This window comes from Micromesistius poutassou (genome assembly GCF_964030765.1).
Source record: "Micromesistius poutassou genome assembly, chromosome: 18".
NCBI classification, from domain to species: Eukaryota; Metazoa; Chordata; class Actinopteri; order Gadiformes; family Gadidae; genus Micromesistius; species Micromesistius poutassou.
Window position 1 is genome coordinate 12,708,354 of NC_140288.1, and position 15,652 is coordinate 12,724,005.

Consider the following 15,652-nt stretch of genomic DNA (forward strand, 5'->3'; position numbering starts at 1 on the left):
CTGGAGAGGGGGGTGAGTTGTCTCCTCTGGACACTGGGGTGAGTCCTCTGTGGGTGAGTCCTCTGTGGGTGAGTCCTCTGTTCCTCTGGACAGTGGGGTGAGACAGTGGGGCGGACGAACTCTTGGCCCGACGACAGAATGATCATCCTTTCTTGAATTCCAATGTCTCTGCTGAATCCTGCTTGGTAATCAATTCTACGCACTATTGATTATTACAATATTGCTTAATTGTTATTTGAACAGTGTTTAAGGTGCTGAATACCCAACAGACGTTATACTAGAACAGATCTTTTCCAGAGCTCTCAAATCGAACATAAAGCTCCTTTAAACAATCTAATTTAAAATAATTGGTTTCTGTGGTAGATTTCCACCATCGTCAAGTTGCCCGCTGATGTAGCAAAGAGGGTTTTAGACCACAAGGTTGCATGTTCTCATTGTGTATATATTGTGTGTATGATGTGGTCTTGTTAATAAGTGTTGAATGTAGTAAAAAAGGCTGTAAGATATAAAATGTGACCCAGAGAACCATCATCTTCAGGCCGTACTGTTAGAAATGGAGCAGAATTGACATAACTGTAAAAACTTCTTAAGTGTCTGCTCCTGAGAAACTTTGTGATGACCAAACCAGCTGAACATTATAGGGGCATTCATAACAGAAGCATGATGAAATTGTTATAATATCGCCCATATAGAACCAACCTGTACTGTCTGCGTTAATATGTAATAATGAATCTCTTGTCATTATCATTCAGATGTTATCAATCGTTTAGTTGAGGTAAGTATGTAATGTGAATATACTCTGTAGTGGGTTCTTTTGAACTGGGAAGGCATAGCACCGCCCACCCCAGCCAACTCCACTTTACAATCCAGCACACCCTCGTCCTCAGTCCACCTGATGAATCCTGTTTAGGGTTAGTTTGTTGTAAATCTAAACTCAGACTACAGTCAATCAGGATTGGGATTGAATGATGACAATGTGTTGTGGGGGGGAGGGGGGGGGAATGAAACACACACATAATATAAATGACATCTTATCGATCGAACGCAGAAACAAAATCAATGTCTCATTATAGAAAATGCAAGTGAAGGTTTGTCTTTGTGGCCGTAGTAGCAGTAGAGGCTTGATGGTTTTCAAACCGCATAAATAAAATGAACAGCAAAAAAAATGTCTTTGACTTTGTGGTGACCAGGTTTGATATTAATATGTGATTAAATGAAATTTCTCCTTTAGTGTGAGATGCAGAGGATGTTTCTCAGTTGATCTAGAAAGACACTCTGAAGTTATACTGACGCCTCGTGATTCATGGTTTATAAAGGAACATTTAAAAACAGGTTTATGATGTTGTTATTGAGAAATGCCAGCACAACGGTCATATATTCTCCAGACGCACCAAACAGATGATAATGAATGAATCACTGGACCCAGCTGGACCGAGATGATCCTATCTGATGAGGAACGGAATAGAGGGGGAGCCTGGGAGTTTATAGAGACATACAGACACACACAGACACAACACAATACAGACACAATACAACACACACACACACACACACACACACACACACACACACACACATACAACAAGTAAGGGAATCTCAGCACAGATTATTCTGGATTATTACCTAGGCCTCTAATTATGTAAAATGAATGTGTTGATAAATTTAACAATTTAGTTGTTCTAATGTGCTTTGAGTTTCCATGTTTGTGTGTCGTGGATAAATGAGTCCATGACGCCAGCTACACAATTGGCTGCCCTGATTATTCTGATCGATTAGCCTACATGGAACAGGGGTCTCTTCTGTCGTTCACCCGATCTGAACCAATTCGCCTTCTTCACCGAACCTGCTGGAGTTCTTTGTCACATGTTTGATTGTATCTTCACTAAGCCTCTCAACCCATCTGGTAGGTGACCCATTCTAACACTTAAGTGAGCAGCTTGTAGTCTACCTTACACCCCTCCCCTGCTCTCCTTCCCTTCCTCCAACGCAGATTTACGCAGTGGTAACAGACGCAGAAAAGGGTTCCCGAATATAACTCCTATTTGCGGAGGACTACGAATATTCAACACACAAACCGTCGTCTCTACTCCTTCCTTTTTTTAAGTTTGTACTACTTCTGGACCCTTTGGGTAGGACGTGTGCCCGCCGAGCGTCTTTTGTCTACTGGTGGTTCCATAATGTTCACCTTCTCTCCAGCCGCTGCGTAAGTTTGGAGCTTCCAGACCTCCCGGGATCATGGACCTCAAGTCGGAGCTCCTGAAGTCTATCTGGCATGCCTTCACATCGCTGGATGTGGAGAAGTGTGGCAAAGTGTCCAAATCGCAGTTGAAGGTAAATTATAGCCAAGAACTTTTCGTTAATTGTGTCAATATGAAAGCATTGCGTAAAACGCGTCACTTGAGGCAGAATGTATCGTTCAGCAGCCCTGGGATATCGGGGGGATGGATTTAGATTAGTGTATCTTGTGTAGGCCTACACACTCGAGGCTGGTGTGTTATGAGTGAGTTGTGGTGTTCAGTGAAGCCAGCGGGGGGGTCAAAGTCCTCTCTGACGGCCTGTAACCCGACCTGAGCCCGGCTTGGGTTTGTGTTACGCTTTTCTGTAAAAGAACAGCGAATGTTCCCCAGTCAGCGGGGTGGATAGACTGGGTCTGACCAGTGTGGACTTGTACTGAAATCCTACCGAGGAATCCCACACGTCAAGACACGCTCGTTCCCGAGAGGATCCCCTGTGTGTGTGTGTGTGTGTGTGTGTGTGTGTGTGTGTGTGTGTGGCTGTGTGTCTGTGTGTGTGTGTGTGTGTGTGTGTGTGTGTGTGTGTGTGTGTGTGTGTGTGTGTGCATAACTGTAGGCCTACTCACATATTTTTATATTTTTGTTCCAATTTCCCAGTCCTGTCGCGCAATCTACTGAATGTTTTGGTTTGTTTACCCCTCGCCCCCGATTAGTGGAGCCCTGTCAGGCACCCCAATGAACAAGTGTGTGTGTGTGTGTGTGTGTGTGTGTGTGTGTGTGTGTGTGTGTGTGTGTGTGTGTGTGTGTGTGTGTGTGTGCGCGCGTGTGCGTGTACGTGCACGTGTGTGCACGTACTGTCCAAAAAAACTGTCCAAAAAGACAAAGGACAAACAGACGAAATGTTAATAATAAATTATTCACTTATTCCCTTATTTCATGTCTCTGTGTCCCATGTTCTGTGAATGTTTTGGTTTGTTTCCTTACTTCCGGTCTCCGTATTCCAGGTTCTGTCCCACAACCTGCACACAGTGCTGAACCTCCCCCACGACCCGGTGGCGCTGGAGGAACACTTCAGGGACGATGACGATGGGCCCGTGTCCAAGCACGGCTACATGCCCTACCTCAACACCTACATCCTGGACAAGGTGCAAGGGGACGGCCTGGGTCTCAGCCCTGGGTCTCAGCCCTGGGTCTCAGCCCTGGGTCTCAGCCTGGGTCTGGGTCTCTGGGTCTGGCTCTCATCCCCAGGGCTCTGGGCTGGTTAACATTGAGTGATTCTCTGATGTCCTGTACTCTTGTTCTCTTGAGATTTATATGTGTGCTGTCATTTTTTTTGTGTTATTCATATATTTTGCAGAACTGCATAGTCGTGATCAATAATATTAGTAACGGTCGGCTTGTTAGTGGAAATATACGAGTTTGATTGATTGTCTTGATTCCATGATTTTATAACAAAAGTGATTGAATACCATTTCTCTGGTTGCCAGGTCAAAGAAGGAACATTCGACAAGGAGAAGTTTGACGATGTGTGCTGGATGATGACGAGGAAGAAGAACTACCTGACACTGCCACAGGGATCGCTGTTGTCCGAGAAAGACAGCTTCAAGCTCTTCTGCCTGTTCAACCTGCTGTCTGAAGACCGCTACCCCCTGCTCATGGTGGCAGAGGAGGTAGGATCTGTGCTGTGTGAATAGATCATATAAATACAGAGCCTGGGAGATCACATGGACATATATTTTATAACGCGGGTGTGCGCACGCATTCTTTGACTTACTTAAAGTGTGCGTGCCTTTCAAACTGTTTAATATGCATCATAGTATGATTATTACAATATGCACGCCAATTTTACAATATGCACGCTAAAAAATACATGCTAACCTGCGCAGGCGGAGTACCTGGTGAAGAAGATCTCGGTGGCGATGAGCCAGGAGTGGGACGGCCGGCCGCTGGAGGACTTGCTGTCCCAGGATGCATCATTGCGGGAGAAGGGCCTGTCCGTGTGGCGGTTCCTGGAGCATCTGGGGGCCGGACACCTGCTGAGGGTCCCCAGCGGCGAGGCCTTCAGCCTGGCCCTCAACGAGGTCTTCCTGGAGATGTACCACGGCGTGCTGAAGATGGTCAGCTCTCCTTCAACATACTGATGTTACGATGCTGAGATAACGTGCGGTCACGTGAGCAGACACTTTCATCCGCATGGTGTTGGGATGAGTACCACCGATGTGCATGACTGTTACGACCCTCTAGTCTAGGGGACAAAACTCAAAATAATATCAAGAAGTTATACATCAGGGGCCAAAATAACAAACAGAACAGACTTACCTTAAACAAAAATAGTCTTTCTAATTACAACAAAAAAACATAGGGTCAGCCTCGCTTCCTAACTCGACAAAACAGGAGAAAATGGGGCAGCAAACAAAAGAGCACCCCTACCAGCCCCCCATGGGCAGAGCCAAAGTTTAACATAACCGTCCTCCACACCTGATGCAGCTCTTGTTTAGTAGTCGCTCCAACATGGGTTCTATGCTCTCATTGTACTCAGTCTGGCTCTGACCAGCAGCTTTGGATGAGAGGAGAACTTGTGTGTCTCTGCCCCAGGGCTACATGTGGAAGAAAGGCCACATGAGGCGGAACTGGACGGAGCGGTGGTTCGTGTTGAAGCCCTCCTCCGTGGCCTACTACGTCAGCGAGCAGCTGACGAACCAGCGAGGAGAGATCCTACTGGACAAGATGTGCGTGGTGGAGGTGAGTCACCCAGCTCTCACTCCCTGCTCCGAGGTTTCAACACTTCGGCAGTGAAGAGTTTGGGCCTCAACAGGCGTGGAACCAGCAGCTCTTACTGTGGGCTGTCAGCCTTTATTCCTGTTCTCGACTCGATTTTACTCCGTGCTGTGTCTAATCTCACCTTACCTACTCTACTCTGGTATCTACTCTAACTCTGCTGTGTTTTCCTCTCCTTCTCTCCTCTCCCCTCCTTTCCTCTCCTCCTCTCCTCTTCTCTTCTGCCCTCTCCTCTCCTCTCCACTCCTCTCCCCATTGTCTCCTCTCTCTCCTCCTCCTCTCCTCTCTACTCCTCCTCTCCTCTCTACTCCTCCTCTCCTCTCTCCTCTCTCCTCATCTCCTATCCTCCCCTCCCCAGGCCCTCCCAGACCGCGAGGGGAAGCGATGTCTTCTGTGTGTGAAGACTCAGAATAAATCCTACGAGATGAGCGCCTCGGACCAGCGGCACAAAGTGGAGTGGATCCAAGGTGGGTCCCACTGCTACTGGTTTACTGTCCCACTGCTACTGATTTACTGTCCCACTTGGTACTGGTTTATTGTAATATTCCACTGTATATGTATATGGGTGTGTGTGTATTTGTATGTATGTATGTTTATATATGGGTGTGTGTTGGTGTGCGTGTGCGTGCGTGCGTGCGTGTGTGTGTGTGTGTGTGTGTGTGTGTGTGCGTGCGTGCGTGCATGTGTGTTTGTGTTTTGTGCGTGTGTGTGCATGTGTGCAGCCCTGCAGACAGCACTCCGTCTGCTGGGGGAGGGGAAGTCTTCTCTGCACGAGGAGCTGAAGCTGAAGAGGCGGGTCCAGAGAGAGCGCAGCCAACGGGAACGCAACCTCAGCAACAGCAGCACCCTCAGCGGCCAATCAGATGACTCCAATTACCAGGAGACGGACGAGGATAGGGAGCGACACAACCAACAGATAGACAGCATCATCCAGGTGAGGGAGGGGTCGGGGGCAGGGGGCGGGACTTACCTGGCCTGTACCAGTAGGAGAAGGCTGTTATGATGGTTTAAGGATCAACTGAATAAACAGGATGTTATCAACTGAAGAAACAGTATGTGCGTATATTTAATGTAATAAGAAGTGTGAGAGTACATTTAAGTTAGTAAGAAGTGTGAGAGTATATTAAAAGTTATTAAGAAGTTTTTAAGCTGAATTAAAAGTTCTAAGTGTTCTTCTTCCTCATCCTCAGCTGGCACGTGAACAGGAGACTCGCAGAAGAGATGCAGAGGAGGACGAGAGGAGCCGGCAGCTGGAGGTGCAGAGGGAGCTGGAGAGACAGCTGAAGGAGGCGCAGATGGTGAGTCTCAGTAGTCCACCTGTACACATCCTGGCTCACCTGTACATAAAATGCTTTGTGTACATGTGTGTGTGTGTGTGTGTGTGTGTGTGTGTGTGTGTAGATGAGGGACAGCATGCAGGTGGAGATGGATCAGAAGGAGCAGGAGGCGCAGCAGCAGAGGAGGAGGATCGAGGAGCTGGAGGAGACGCAGCGGAGGCTAGAAGCCGCACTGCAGGAGGAGATCCAGGCCGACCGGGAGGAGGAGGGGGCCAGGGAGGAGCTGCAGAGGTACACGCACAGAGACACGCACACACGCACGCGCACACAGTGGTTTGATGCTGTGTAGAATAAAGTAGTCCTTCCCAGGAGCAGGTTTGGATCTCACTCCCGCTCCTCTTCCTCCTCCCTCTCCACCCCCTCCTCCTCCTCCTCCCCCTCCCTCTCCTCCTCCTCCTGCTCCCTCTCCTCCTCCTCCTCCTCCTCCCTCTCCTCCACCTCCTCCTCCTCCTCCTCTTCTTCAGGTTCCTGGAGGCAGAAGAGGAGAAGTCCCGCCAGTGCCAGCTCCTGCAGGAGCAGCAGCGAGCCCAACGGGGTCTCCCGCCCGGAGAGGAGGGGCCAGGAGGAGGTGGGGGGGAGGGGGAGGAGGAGGTTAAGAAGGAGGAGGAGGAGAGGGTGGAGGAGGATGAGCCAAGCCCCTCCTCGGCTCTGGACTGCGCCTCCCAGGAGCTGCAGGACCTGAGGGAGTCGCGCCAGAGGAGTCGCCAGCACCTGGAGGTAAAGGGTTTTTGAGGAAGACATCAACCTAATGTCAACGACCACGGTTACCAAGGTTACCGTTATATTCATCAGGAGCTGTGATATAATGTGGATCACTTAAATGTACGTCTCTCTTCGCTTCTTCTCTATGAATGTATGAATGTTTCTCTCTATCATCATCCTCTACCTCTCACTCTCCCTTCTACCGCTATCTTCATCGCTCTCTCTCTCTCCCTCTCCTTTCTCTTGTTCTCTCATTCTCTCTTTCTCTCATTCTCTCGTTCTCGCTCTCTCTCTCTCTCTCTCTCTCGCTCTCTCTCTCTCTCTCCAGGAGGTCCAGGAGAAGTTGAGGAATGCGAGCCAACACGTCCGCCACTGGAACGTGCAGCTCAACCGGCTCATGACCCCCATCACTCCTGGAGGTAGCCTCTGACCTCTGACCTCTGACCTCTGGGTCTCCTGTCTGAGGCGATAATTTCAGACGCAATAAGATGGACTCCTTCACCCTTCCTGAATTTCCCCTAGGGATAAATAAAGTTTATATCTATCATCTACCCCAGACAGGGAATGAGGAAGAAACAGCATGAGTCATTCTAATTAATAAAGGACATTAATAAGAACAAAAATATGTTATACTATAGTATTATAGTATTTTACCTTTTTAAATACAATTATTCAAAATATCTGACTTAGTGAGTCAGAGAGTCAGTGACCAGCAGGTCGGTCAGACCTGTTGCTCACCAGCAGGGAGGCGGTGGACTCACCAACACGTCTACACGTTGAGAATGAGGCTCGATTCTCCTCCCTGGAAAAAAGTCAAACACACTTTCACTGACGTCTGATGTTTTCTATCTTCAGATCGAATCGAACGTCGCATGACAACAAAGTTGAACATGTGTCCCAAGAAGGAGGGAGCTCTGGCCAGCACAGAGTTCATCTCCAAGTACAAGAGCAGGGCCGGGAGCCTGCCCCCAGAACCTCAGGGATTGGACGAGCACACGGACACAGTCGGCCAATCAGAGGGCTTGGATGACACTGCTAAGGGTCAAAGCTGATTGGATGGAGGATGATTAAATTATAAATACAGAAAAAACACACAGAAATGATCAACGCATTACATGTTTATTTAATTAAGAACATGGAATAAATAGAGCAATAAGCATAATAAAACGAAATGGTACAAAAGTGATTCAATATATTTATATGTTTGTGAGAGTTTTCGACTAGGCATGCTGTGTGAATTTCAGTCAGAAAACATTTTAAGAAATAAACTGCATTGAACAATTCTACATTAAGGTTTCTGGCTTGATAATAACAATAATTGTGCCCGATTGGCTGATAATTTATTAAGAAAAGTTCAGATCTATAATTGATTCAACTCTATTTAAATGTTATGGACATTTTCGAGCATTTAAGAGGTTTCCTCGATGCTGTCCATGACCTGCAGAGGGCAGTGGAGGACCAATCTAAACCTTTAGGGTCATGAACCCGGAAGAAAAATACTCCACCAAAACAAGATGGCGGCCCCCTTGAACCCCTCACGCCGGACGGTTGTTTGTATTTATCTCTGATTATATGAACCGGATGTCAACTTCTGGAAATTCACTTTGTTGTTACGGATTAAGACCGAACTGAATCGACTCAGAACATGAGAATACTGTGGTCCAGGGGTGGGAGCGGGGCGCTCTTTACGCGACAATGGTCGTCTAGACCCCCCAGGACCCCCCAGGACGGGTCCAGACCCGGGTCCCAGGACGGGTCTGGCCCGCCGACCTTCAGCCCTCCAGAGGAGACGGGGTCGGCCCGAGAGCGCAGACCCAGCAGGACCCCCGGGGAGAGTTCGGTGTTCCTGTTCCCCGGACAGGGGAGCCAGTTCGTGGGGATGGGCCGAGGCCTCCTGAAGTACCCCAAGGTGAAGGAGATGTTCTCGGCCGCGGAGCAGATCCTGGGCTACGACCTGCTGTCCCTCTGCCTGCGGGGCCCCGAGGACCAGCTGACGCGCACCGTGCACTGCCAGCCCGCCGTGTTCGTAACGTCACTGGCCGCCGTGGAGCGGCTCAACCACGAGAACCCCAAGGTACCGGACCCGGTCCCCCAGACACACTGTTGTGGACCCGGTCCATTATAATAATGTACATGGTCATATATATCATAGTAATAATAATATATGGTCATCAACCAGGTAAATGTTGACCTCAAACAGGTTCATGTTGACCTCAAACAGGTTCATGTTGACCTCACCCGTTCCTCTCCTCATTCCCGTTGTTCCTGAAGGCCGTGGAGACGTGCGTCGCGGCCGCCGGCTTCAGCGTCGGAGAGTTCGCCGCCCTCGTCTTCTCTGGAGCGATGGACTTCGCCGAAGGTTAGCGCGGCGGAACAAATAATGAGGAGAGGGAAGGTTAGAGAGAGAAGGTGACACCGAGAGAGAAGATGAGAGAGATGGTGGCAGTGAGAGTCGTGGATGGAGAGAAGGGGAGAATGGGGGAAAGGGTTAGATGGAGGTGAAGATCTAGGGAGTGGTAGAGATGGGGGGGGGGGGGGGGGGGAGATGGAGAGAGAGGGGGGCGATAGAGAGGGAGAGAGAGGGGGGCGATAGAGAGGGAGAGAGAGAGAGGGGGGAGATAGAGGTGAAAATCTAGGGAGTGTTAGAGAGGGGGAGTTGGAGCCAGACGAGGAGCTGCAGGGAGAGACCTCCTCCAGGACAGCAGAGCAGTGACACCAGCTCTCTGGAGGAGCGGGCCGCCGGCTGACCGCGGTGCTGTCTCCCCTCAGCGCTGTACGTGGTGAAGGTGCGGGCGGAGGCCATGCAGGCGGCGTCGGAGCGTGCGGCCGGTGGCATGCTGTCTGTGCTGGGCCGCCCCCAGGCCCAGTACCGCCAGGCCTGCCTCCAGGCCCAGGAGCACTGCCGGGGCCTGGGGCTGGACCGGCCCGTCTGCAGCGTGGCCAGCTTCCTGTTCCCCGACGGCCGGGTCATCGCTGGCCACCAGCAGGTAGGGATTTATAGCCGGATTTGGGTTCCGCTGCCCCACCCACATTGGAACCCTCTATGAATGCAGCTGAACTTTAATCTCGGGTAGTAACGCTAAGCCGAGAGAAACCAAACACAAGCAGCTCACGAAGACACATGAACGTACATTTTATCAGCGGGCACAAGTAACGCCACGGTAAAGAGCAGTGAACCCAACAACCTGTATCAGAACAGCAATAACCGTGGCACATTACCACTTACTTTTCTCTTGTGTTTACTTGTGTTTAGTTATTCGTTGAGGGGTAAGAGGAAGAATTTGAAATCATGAATTAAACATGAGAGTGAACATTGTCCTCTTGCTACAACGGATGTGATATTTACCCATAACCCCACTATTTGGCATCACGTCAGTTGAGTTGACCTCCTTATGACCGTCCCCGTCCCCGCGTGTTTCTCTCCCAGGCGCTGGACTTCCTGCAGCAGAACTCCCGGCGGCTCCACTTCGCCCGCTGCAGCCCGCTGCCGGTGGGCGGGGCCTTCCACACGCCGCTGATGGAGTCGGCCTGCGAGCCGCTCAGAGACGTGCTCCGGCAGGTGGAGGTATGGCGCCCCCTGTCGCTCACTTCAGTCCATTACCTTTTACAGATGCCCAAAAATACTCGTTCAAAAGCATTTATTTGATCAAGTTCAAAAGGGATTTATTAAAAAAAATGTGACACTACTTTAGCATATGCGTGGCTAACAACTTGGTATATATCAGCATGCATAACATAGCATACATTATCCTACATCACCTATACTATCCGCCCCCGCCCCCCGCCCCCTCCCCCCCCCCCAGGTGCGGCGGCCTGAGATCAACGTGTACTCCAACGTGGACGGGAAGCGCTACATGCACGCGGGCCACGTGCGGAGGCAGCTGGCCCTGCAGCTGGCGTCGCCCGTCAAGTGGGAGCAGACGCTGCACGAGGTGTACGAGCGCACGCAGGGCGTGGGCTTCCCGCGGACCTACGAGGTGGGGCCCGGCCGGCAGCTGGGCGCCGCGCTGCAGAGGTGCAACCTGAAGGCGTACCGCTCATACACGCACGTGGACGTGGTCGCCCCCGACAACGAGGAGGAGTGAGAGAGTGGGGGAGTGGGGGAGTGAGGGGGGGGGGGGGTGTGTGTGTGTGTGTGTGTGTGTGTGTGTGTGTGTGTGTGTGTGTGTGTGTGTGTGTGTGTGTGTGTGTGTGTGTGTGTGTGTGTGTGTGTGTGTGTGTGTGTCATTTCCCCTTGGTGCTACTCAATTCTAGCTGAGGGCGCATGTGTAGATGTGTGTGTGTGTGACTAAATTAAATATCCCATTTTTTATCAATGAAACAGTCACTTTTTTTCTTAAAGCTTTATTTGTGAATAAGCATTTTTTAATTCCGAAGGAGAAAGTCCAGCTTCCTTTGGTAATGAGCAAGGCTACACATCAGTTGCAAATAACAAAAAAAAAATCCATTTCTCATGTCAGGAAAAGACGTTCCATACAAAAAGGCTGCAGGCTAGCCACAGTCATGAACATAAACCAACATTAACCCCACATAGACCAGTTTCATCAGAGCATTGGACGCACTACAAGGTGCTGGACATCTTGATGACAGCCAGCTACATCGCCCCCGCCTCCTCACACTCAGAATGCATCAGTTTCTAAAACTGGTTCCCAACCTTTTATGGCCCCAGAATGTTTGCAACCCCCCCACCAATCATCAATCCCCTGAAATATTGCTGATCCAGTGAAATACCACAATAAGTGATTACAAGTCACTCGCTACATATCGCTCGCTACAAATCATTAGGCACTTTGTATGCAAGACTTTTTCTGACACCTTTCACCCTGTTAAATTGTTTTTCCTCATAAAAAATGAATATAAAATATCTATGGCTTAAGCGTAATGGTCTCCGGTTGGTCTCCCAACCCGCAGGTTGAGAAACACTGATCTAAACGTATCAAACCGTTGGATTCTAATGTCTAATATCATAAGTTTTCTGGGTATAATCAGTGCAATATTACAAACAGAACTCTTTCAGAAATCTGACTCATCAATCAGTTTCTATGTTTATGATGGGTGATATTAATATTTCTGTGTTGTTCTTATCGTCATGACCCCCTCAGTTTGGCTCTACTTCTGAGATGTCATTCACATGGTTCATTTTAACATTAAATTAGTATTAAAAATACAAAATAAAATAAGCAAAAGCAAATGGCCAAAGGAAAGGATGGTTAATAATAATAATGAATAATAAGGATTAAAATCACTTGTTTCATCTGCACACAGATGAAGAGCAGATAAGGAGCTCTGAGGGTCCGCCCACTAGCCTTCCCACTCTACCCATAATGCAGTGCAAAGGCTTGCCGTGGCAACCAGCGCCACTGTCAGCAGGAGGCTGTTGATCCAGCCAACGTTTGCCTGTGGAGAGAAGAGGACACGGATAAGTCAGCTCAGGCGTCACCTCAAGGGACTTGAACTGAGTCTGTATGTGTTGATCACGTCATTAAGTAGCAGGTAGATCTCGATCACGATGTGATCTTTGTGATCTCAAGCTTTGTGGTGAACCATCAGAGGGGTGTCCTACCCAGGCTGGCAAGGCCTCCGCTCTGAAAGGCCCCTGGGTGGGGGTGACGGAGGTGAGCCAGGCCTTCAGGGCGGTGGAGAGCCCCCCCTGCACCCCCCACAGCTGCTTCTGGATGTCCCTAGGGGAGGAGAGAGGACAGGTTTACACTCCCGTCTCCATTGGTTCCTTCCCCCCCCCCCCCCCCCCCCCCCCACATGACCGGGTGCTATGCTCCTGTTCACCTGTAGAGGGTGCTGGTCAGGGCCGGTCTCAGCATGCGGAGCGGAGACAGCCGTCCGTTACCAGGACGACCCACCGCCCGGTTCCGGTGCAGTTGGTCCCCAATGCGTGCTAACTGGCGCCCGATGACCTGGGCGGCCCGGTCGTTGTTTCTGTGAAGTAAACACCAGAATGTTGCTTAAAGCTGCACTGTGCATTTTTCGCGTTAGCCGCCTTTGATAGCTGCTGTAGAGAAGTGACATACTGCAGGTTTAAGCCAGAAGCACTCGATAGGTTTAATTTATTCCCACAGGCGACAAAGGAACTCAAACTAATTATTAAGCATTTATAAATAGACTCATAAACGCACAGCAGCAGCCTACAGCCAAAGTCATATGGTGATGTTTGTTATTGTCCACATTGCTTAAGAACCAGTTCCTCCACAGAGCCGACGTGGTGAGAACGTAGGGCAGCACCTGAACTTGACTTGGATCATGGCGGAGGCAGCGTTCATCTCTACGTTCATCTCAACAGGTCCAGCCTGGAACACGAGGGGTCTGGTCAGCCTGGTTCTCCTGGTCTGTTGGACACAATTTGGACGACTGAAAACATGTTTACAACCTGTTTGAGTGTGTGTTTGCATGTGGGTTACACCTTGTCTCAGCAGAAGTGTAGTACCTCAGTGTGTGTTTGTGTGTGTGGGTAAGCTTTGTCTCTGCAGCAGTGAGTACAGCTGTGTGTGTGTGTGTGTGTGTGTGTGTGTGTGCGCGTGTGCGTGTGCGTGACTCCATGTGTTATGACCATTGTCTCCTATGAACTGTGTAAATACAGCGCGTCACATGAGCAGACAGACCGTAGGTGTGTTGCCTTGGAGATCCTCCAGGTTGATAAACCCTCAGACAGCCCCACTAACCTCTCCTGTTCCCGTCTCCATTAAAAACAGGTTACGCTTAGAAGGACTGTTTTAGATTACATAACTGTTTGGTCATAACCACCTAAACATTTCAAAGAGTTTCAATATTTTGGTAATAACAATAGGGTTTTTCTTTTTTATATTATGATTATTATTATTATTATAAGGATATTTATTTATTATTATTTATATATAGTGCTACATGGTTTCGTTTCCGGGACTGGACCAGCATCAGACTGAATCCTGTTGTAAAGTGTCTGATTCCCTCTGGTAAACATGTCCGCGCGGGAGGGCCAGTCCCGATGCAAATATTTAATTTCCATAGCTCAAATGAACCAAACTGCTTTCCCCGTCAACTGAAATATTTCATCAACGAATGCTTTTAAAAAGTTAAAACGCACTCCCCTTAAAAAGGACTTAAGCCAAGATAAACAATTTAAATACGTCGAAAACACCATTAATCATTCAATATATTAACCAGAATACCATTAAAGGTATTCTGTCCTAATGTGTGATAGTTCTTGAATGTTTTATGTTCTTTGTGAACGATTGCACAATGAACGATATGAAGGCCTAACAAAGTATTTGTTTGGTTTTACTCCTAACTCTCTCTCTAACAGTGAGAGTGAAAGCCAGTTTGTTGTTGACGTGACGGGTTGTTTTCATAACAAAGCATGAAGTCATCTCTCAGAGCAGAAGGTCGGCTGAAGATCAAACACTGTAGTAGGCTACTGTCATATTCAATGTTATGATGTTTTACATTATAATATTCAGTGGTATTATCACTGCATAATATTGATTAGTGTTGAATATGTTCCAGATGTCAGTAATGAGCGCATCGACCATGAGCACAAAGGAACAGGTGCACAATAGAAATTAAAACTTACCTTATTTGTAGATTAAAGTAGACGCCGCCCTGTAGAAAACACAGAAACATTATTAACGTAATATTATTAAAGAATGAACCATAAATATGAATTATTTCGAAGATTGCGGTGGACTACTCACAGCAGCGTCCTTTAATCTCGTCGCGTTCAGGTAACTATCAGAATCATCGTGGCCCCTCCTCTGAGTGCAGGTCTACCGAGCGGCCACCAAGGGGCGCTGGAAACACCACGGAGACCGACCACCGGGGGGCGCTAGAAACACCACGGAGACCAACCACCGGGAGGCGCTAGAAACACCACGGAGACCAACCACCAGGGGGCGCTGGAAACACCACAGCCACGGAGACCGATCACCATCGGGCGCTAGAAACACCACGGAGACCGACCACCGGGGGGCACTGGAAACACCCCAGCCACGAAGACGCTGCACAACACTCATATATACCTGTGCAGCAAAGGATACTCACCATGACCATATATTACAGCTTGGGGATCTAGCTTGGTGTGAGGTGTGTATAACAACTTATTTGTATCACCGTGTCGCGCAAAACATGGATATTGGGGAGTTGGACCGAGGTGGCCCCTAGTGGCCCCTAGTAGTGAGGAGACGCTCAGCATCCCGCATGACGTCACTGCGTCTCCGGTTGCTAGGCTATCTAACCGGAAGATATACAGCCTCCCCGTCGACCTCTTTCTGGTCATTCAGCAGTATTTATATATTTCAATCCGTCAGGTGTGCAACTACAACCGCACACTCTCACAAAACATAGCGGGACCATCCGATGGTATGCGAGCTTTTGAGTTGCATTGCAAATAATAGTCGGTGTGTTTCCACGGGGCGTTTCGTCACCCACCGGGGTGTGATCGATAACATGATCAGCCGGCATGTAGTCTCACTGATGGCCGTCGACACCACGGACTCGTGTGCTGCTGTTGGCGACGCCGGAACGACGTACGTGGATGTTGCTTAAGGTGAACTGAACGTCATCACCGGATGATATCCGTCCAGCTCGAGCTCCAGGACAAACGGGGTGGACCCC

General features: G+C 49.1%; 3 protein-coding genes across 4 annotated transcripts; 2 read left to right on the forward strand and 1 right to left on the reverse strand.

Moving 5' to 3' along the window:
- The first annotated feature begins 1,740 nt into the window (after positions 1–1,740).
- Positions 1,741–8,376, forward strand: LOC311362815 (differentially expressed in FDCP 6 homolog). Of its 2 annotated transcripts, none has more exons than XM_084482697.1 (13): positions 1,741–1,903; positions 1,991–2,331; positions 3,239–3,379; positions 3,722–3,904; positions 4,121–4,351; positions 4,830–4,976; positions 5,371–5,479; positions 5,735–5,946; positions 6,203–6,310; positions 6,414–6,580; positions 6,814–7,066; positions 7,380–7,470; positions 7,907–8,376. In XM_084482697.1, exons 2-13 carry the CDS (start codon positions 2,236–2,238, stop codon positions 8,101–8,103), a joined length of 1,935 nt encoding a protein of 644 aa, XP_084338823.1. In that variant the 5' UTR covers positions 1,741–1,903; positions 1,991–2,235; the 3' UTR covers positions 8,104–8,376. The 2 variants fall into 2 exon arrangements, with proteins under 2 accessions (XP_084338823.1, XP_084338824.1); XM_084482698.1 differs by having other exon boundaries at positions 2,197–2,331.
- A 204-nt stretch (positions 8,377–8,580) lies between these two features.
- mcat (malonyl CoA:ACP acyltransferase (mitochondrial)) lies at positions 8,581–11,136 on the forward strand (the record flags this gene model as incomplete). Its single annotated transcript, XM_084483320.1, has 5 exons — positions 8,581–9,125; positions 9,323–9,410; positions 9,821–10,038; positions 10,479–10,616; positions 10,855–11,136. The coding sequence occupies exons 1-5, from the start codon at positions 8,697–8,699 to the stop codon at positions 11,134–11,136; spliced, it is 1,155 nt and encodes a 384-aa protein (XP_084339446.1). The 5' UTR covers positions 8,581–8,696.
- A 345-nt stretch (positions 11,137–11,481) lies between these two features.
- On the reverse strand, positions 11,482–14,749 carry LOC311362822 (uncharacterized protein). Its single transcript, XM_084482706.1, has 6 exons — positions 14,734–14,749; positions 14,613–14,641; positions 13,289–13,392; positions 12,836–12,985; positions 12,615–12,732; positions 11,482–12,448 (listed from the first exon to the last, which is right to left on the reverse strand). The coding sequence occupies exons 3-6, from the start codon at positions 13,336–13,338 to the stop codon at positions 12,353–12,355; spliced, it is 414 nt and encodes a 137-aa protein (XP_084338832.1). The 5' UTR covers positions 13,339–13,392; positions 14,613–14,641; positions 14,734–14,749; the 3' UTR covers positions 11,482–12,352.
- Positions 14,750–15,652: the final 903 nt, after the last annotated feature.

Bases quoted from the DNA above. Each gene is read 5' to 3' on its own strand.
- LOC311362815 (XM_084482697.1), top strand. From the start codon at position 2,236: ATGGACCTCAAGTCGGAGCTCCTGAAGTCTATCTGGCATGCCTTCACA. The intron at 4,977-5,370 runs GTGAGTCACCCA...TCCCCTCCCCAG, and splicing joins ACAAGATGTGCGTGGTGGAG to GCCCTCCCAGACCGCGAGGG. The intron at 7,067-7,379 runs GTAAAGGGTTTT...CTCTCTCTCCAG, and splicing joins GGAGTCGCCAGCACCTGGAG to GAGGTCCAGGAGAAGTTGAG.
- LOC311362822 (XM_084482706.1), bottom strand. From the start codon at position 13,338: ATGAACGTAGAGATGAACGCTGCCTCCGCCATGATCCAAGTCAAGTTC. The intron at 12,986-13,288 runs GTGCTGCCCTAC...TTTACTTCACAG, and splicing joins ATGATCCAAGTCAAGTTCAG to AAACAACGACCGGGCCGCCC. The intron at 12,733-12,835 runs GTGAACAGGAGC...CTCCTCCCCTAG, and splicing joins CTGACCAGCACCCTCTACAG to GGACATCCAGAAGCAGCTGT.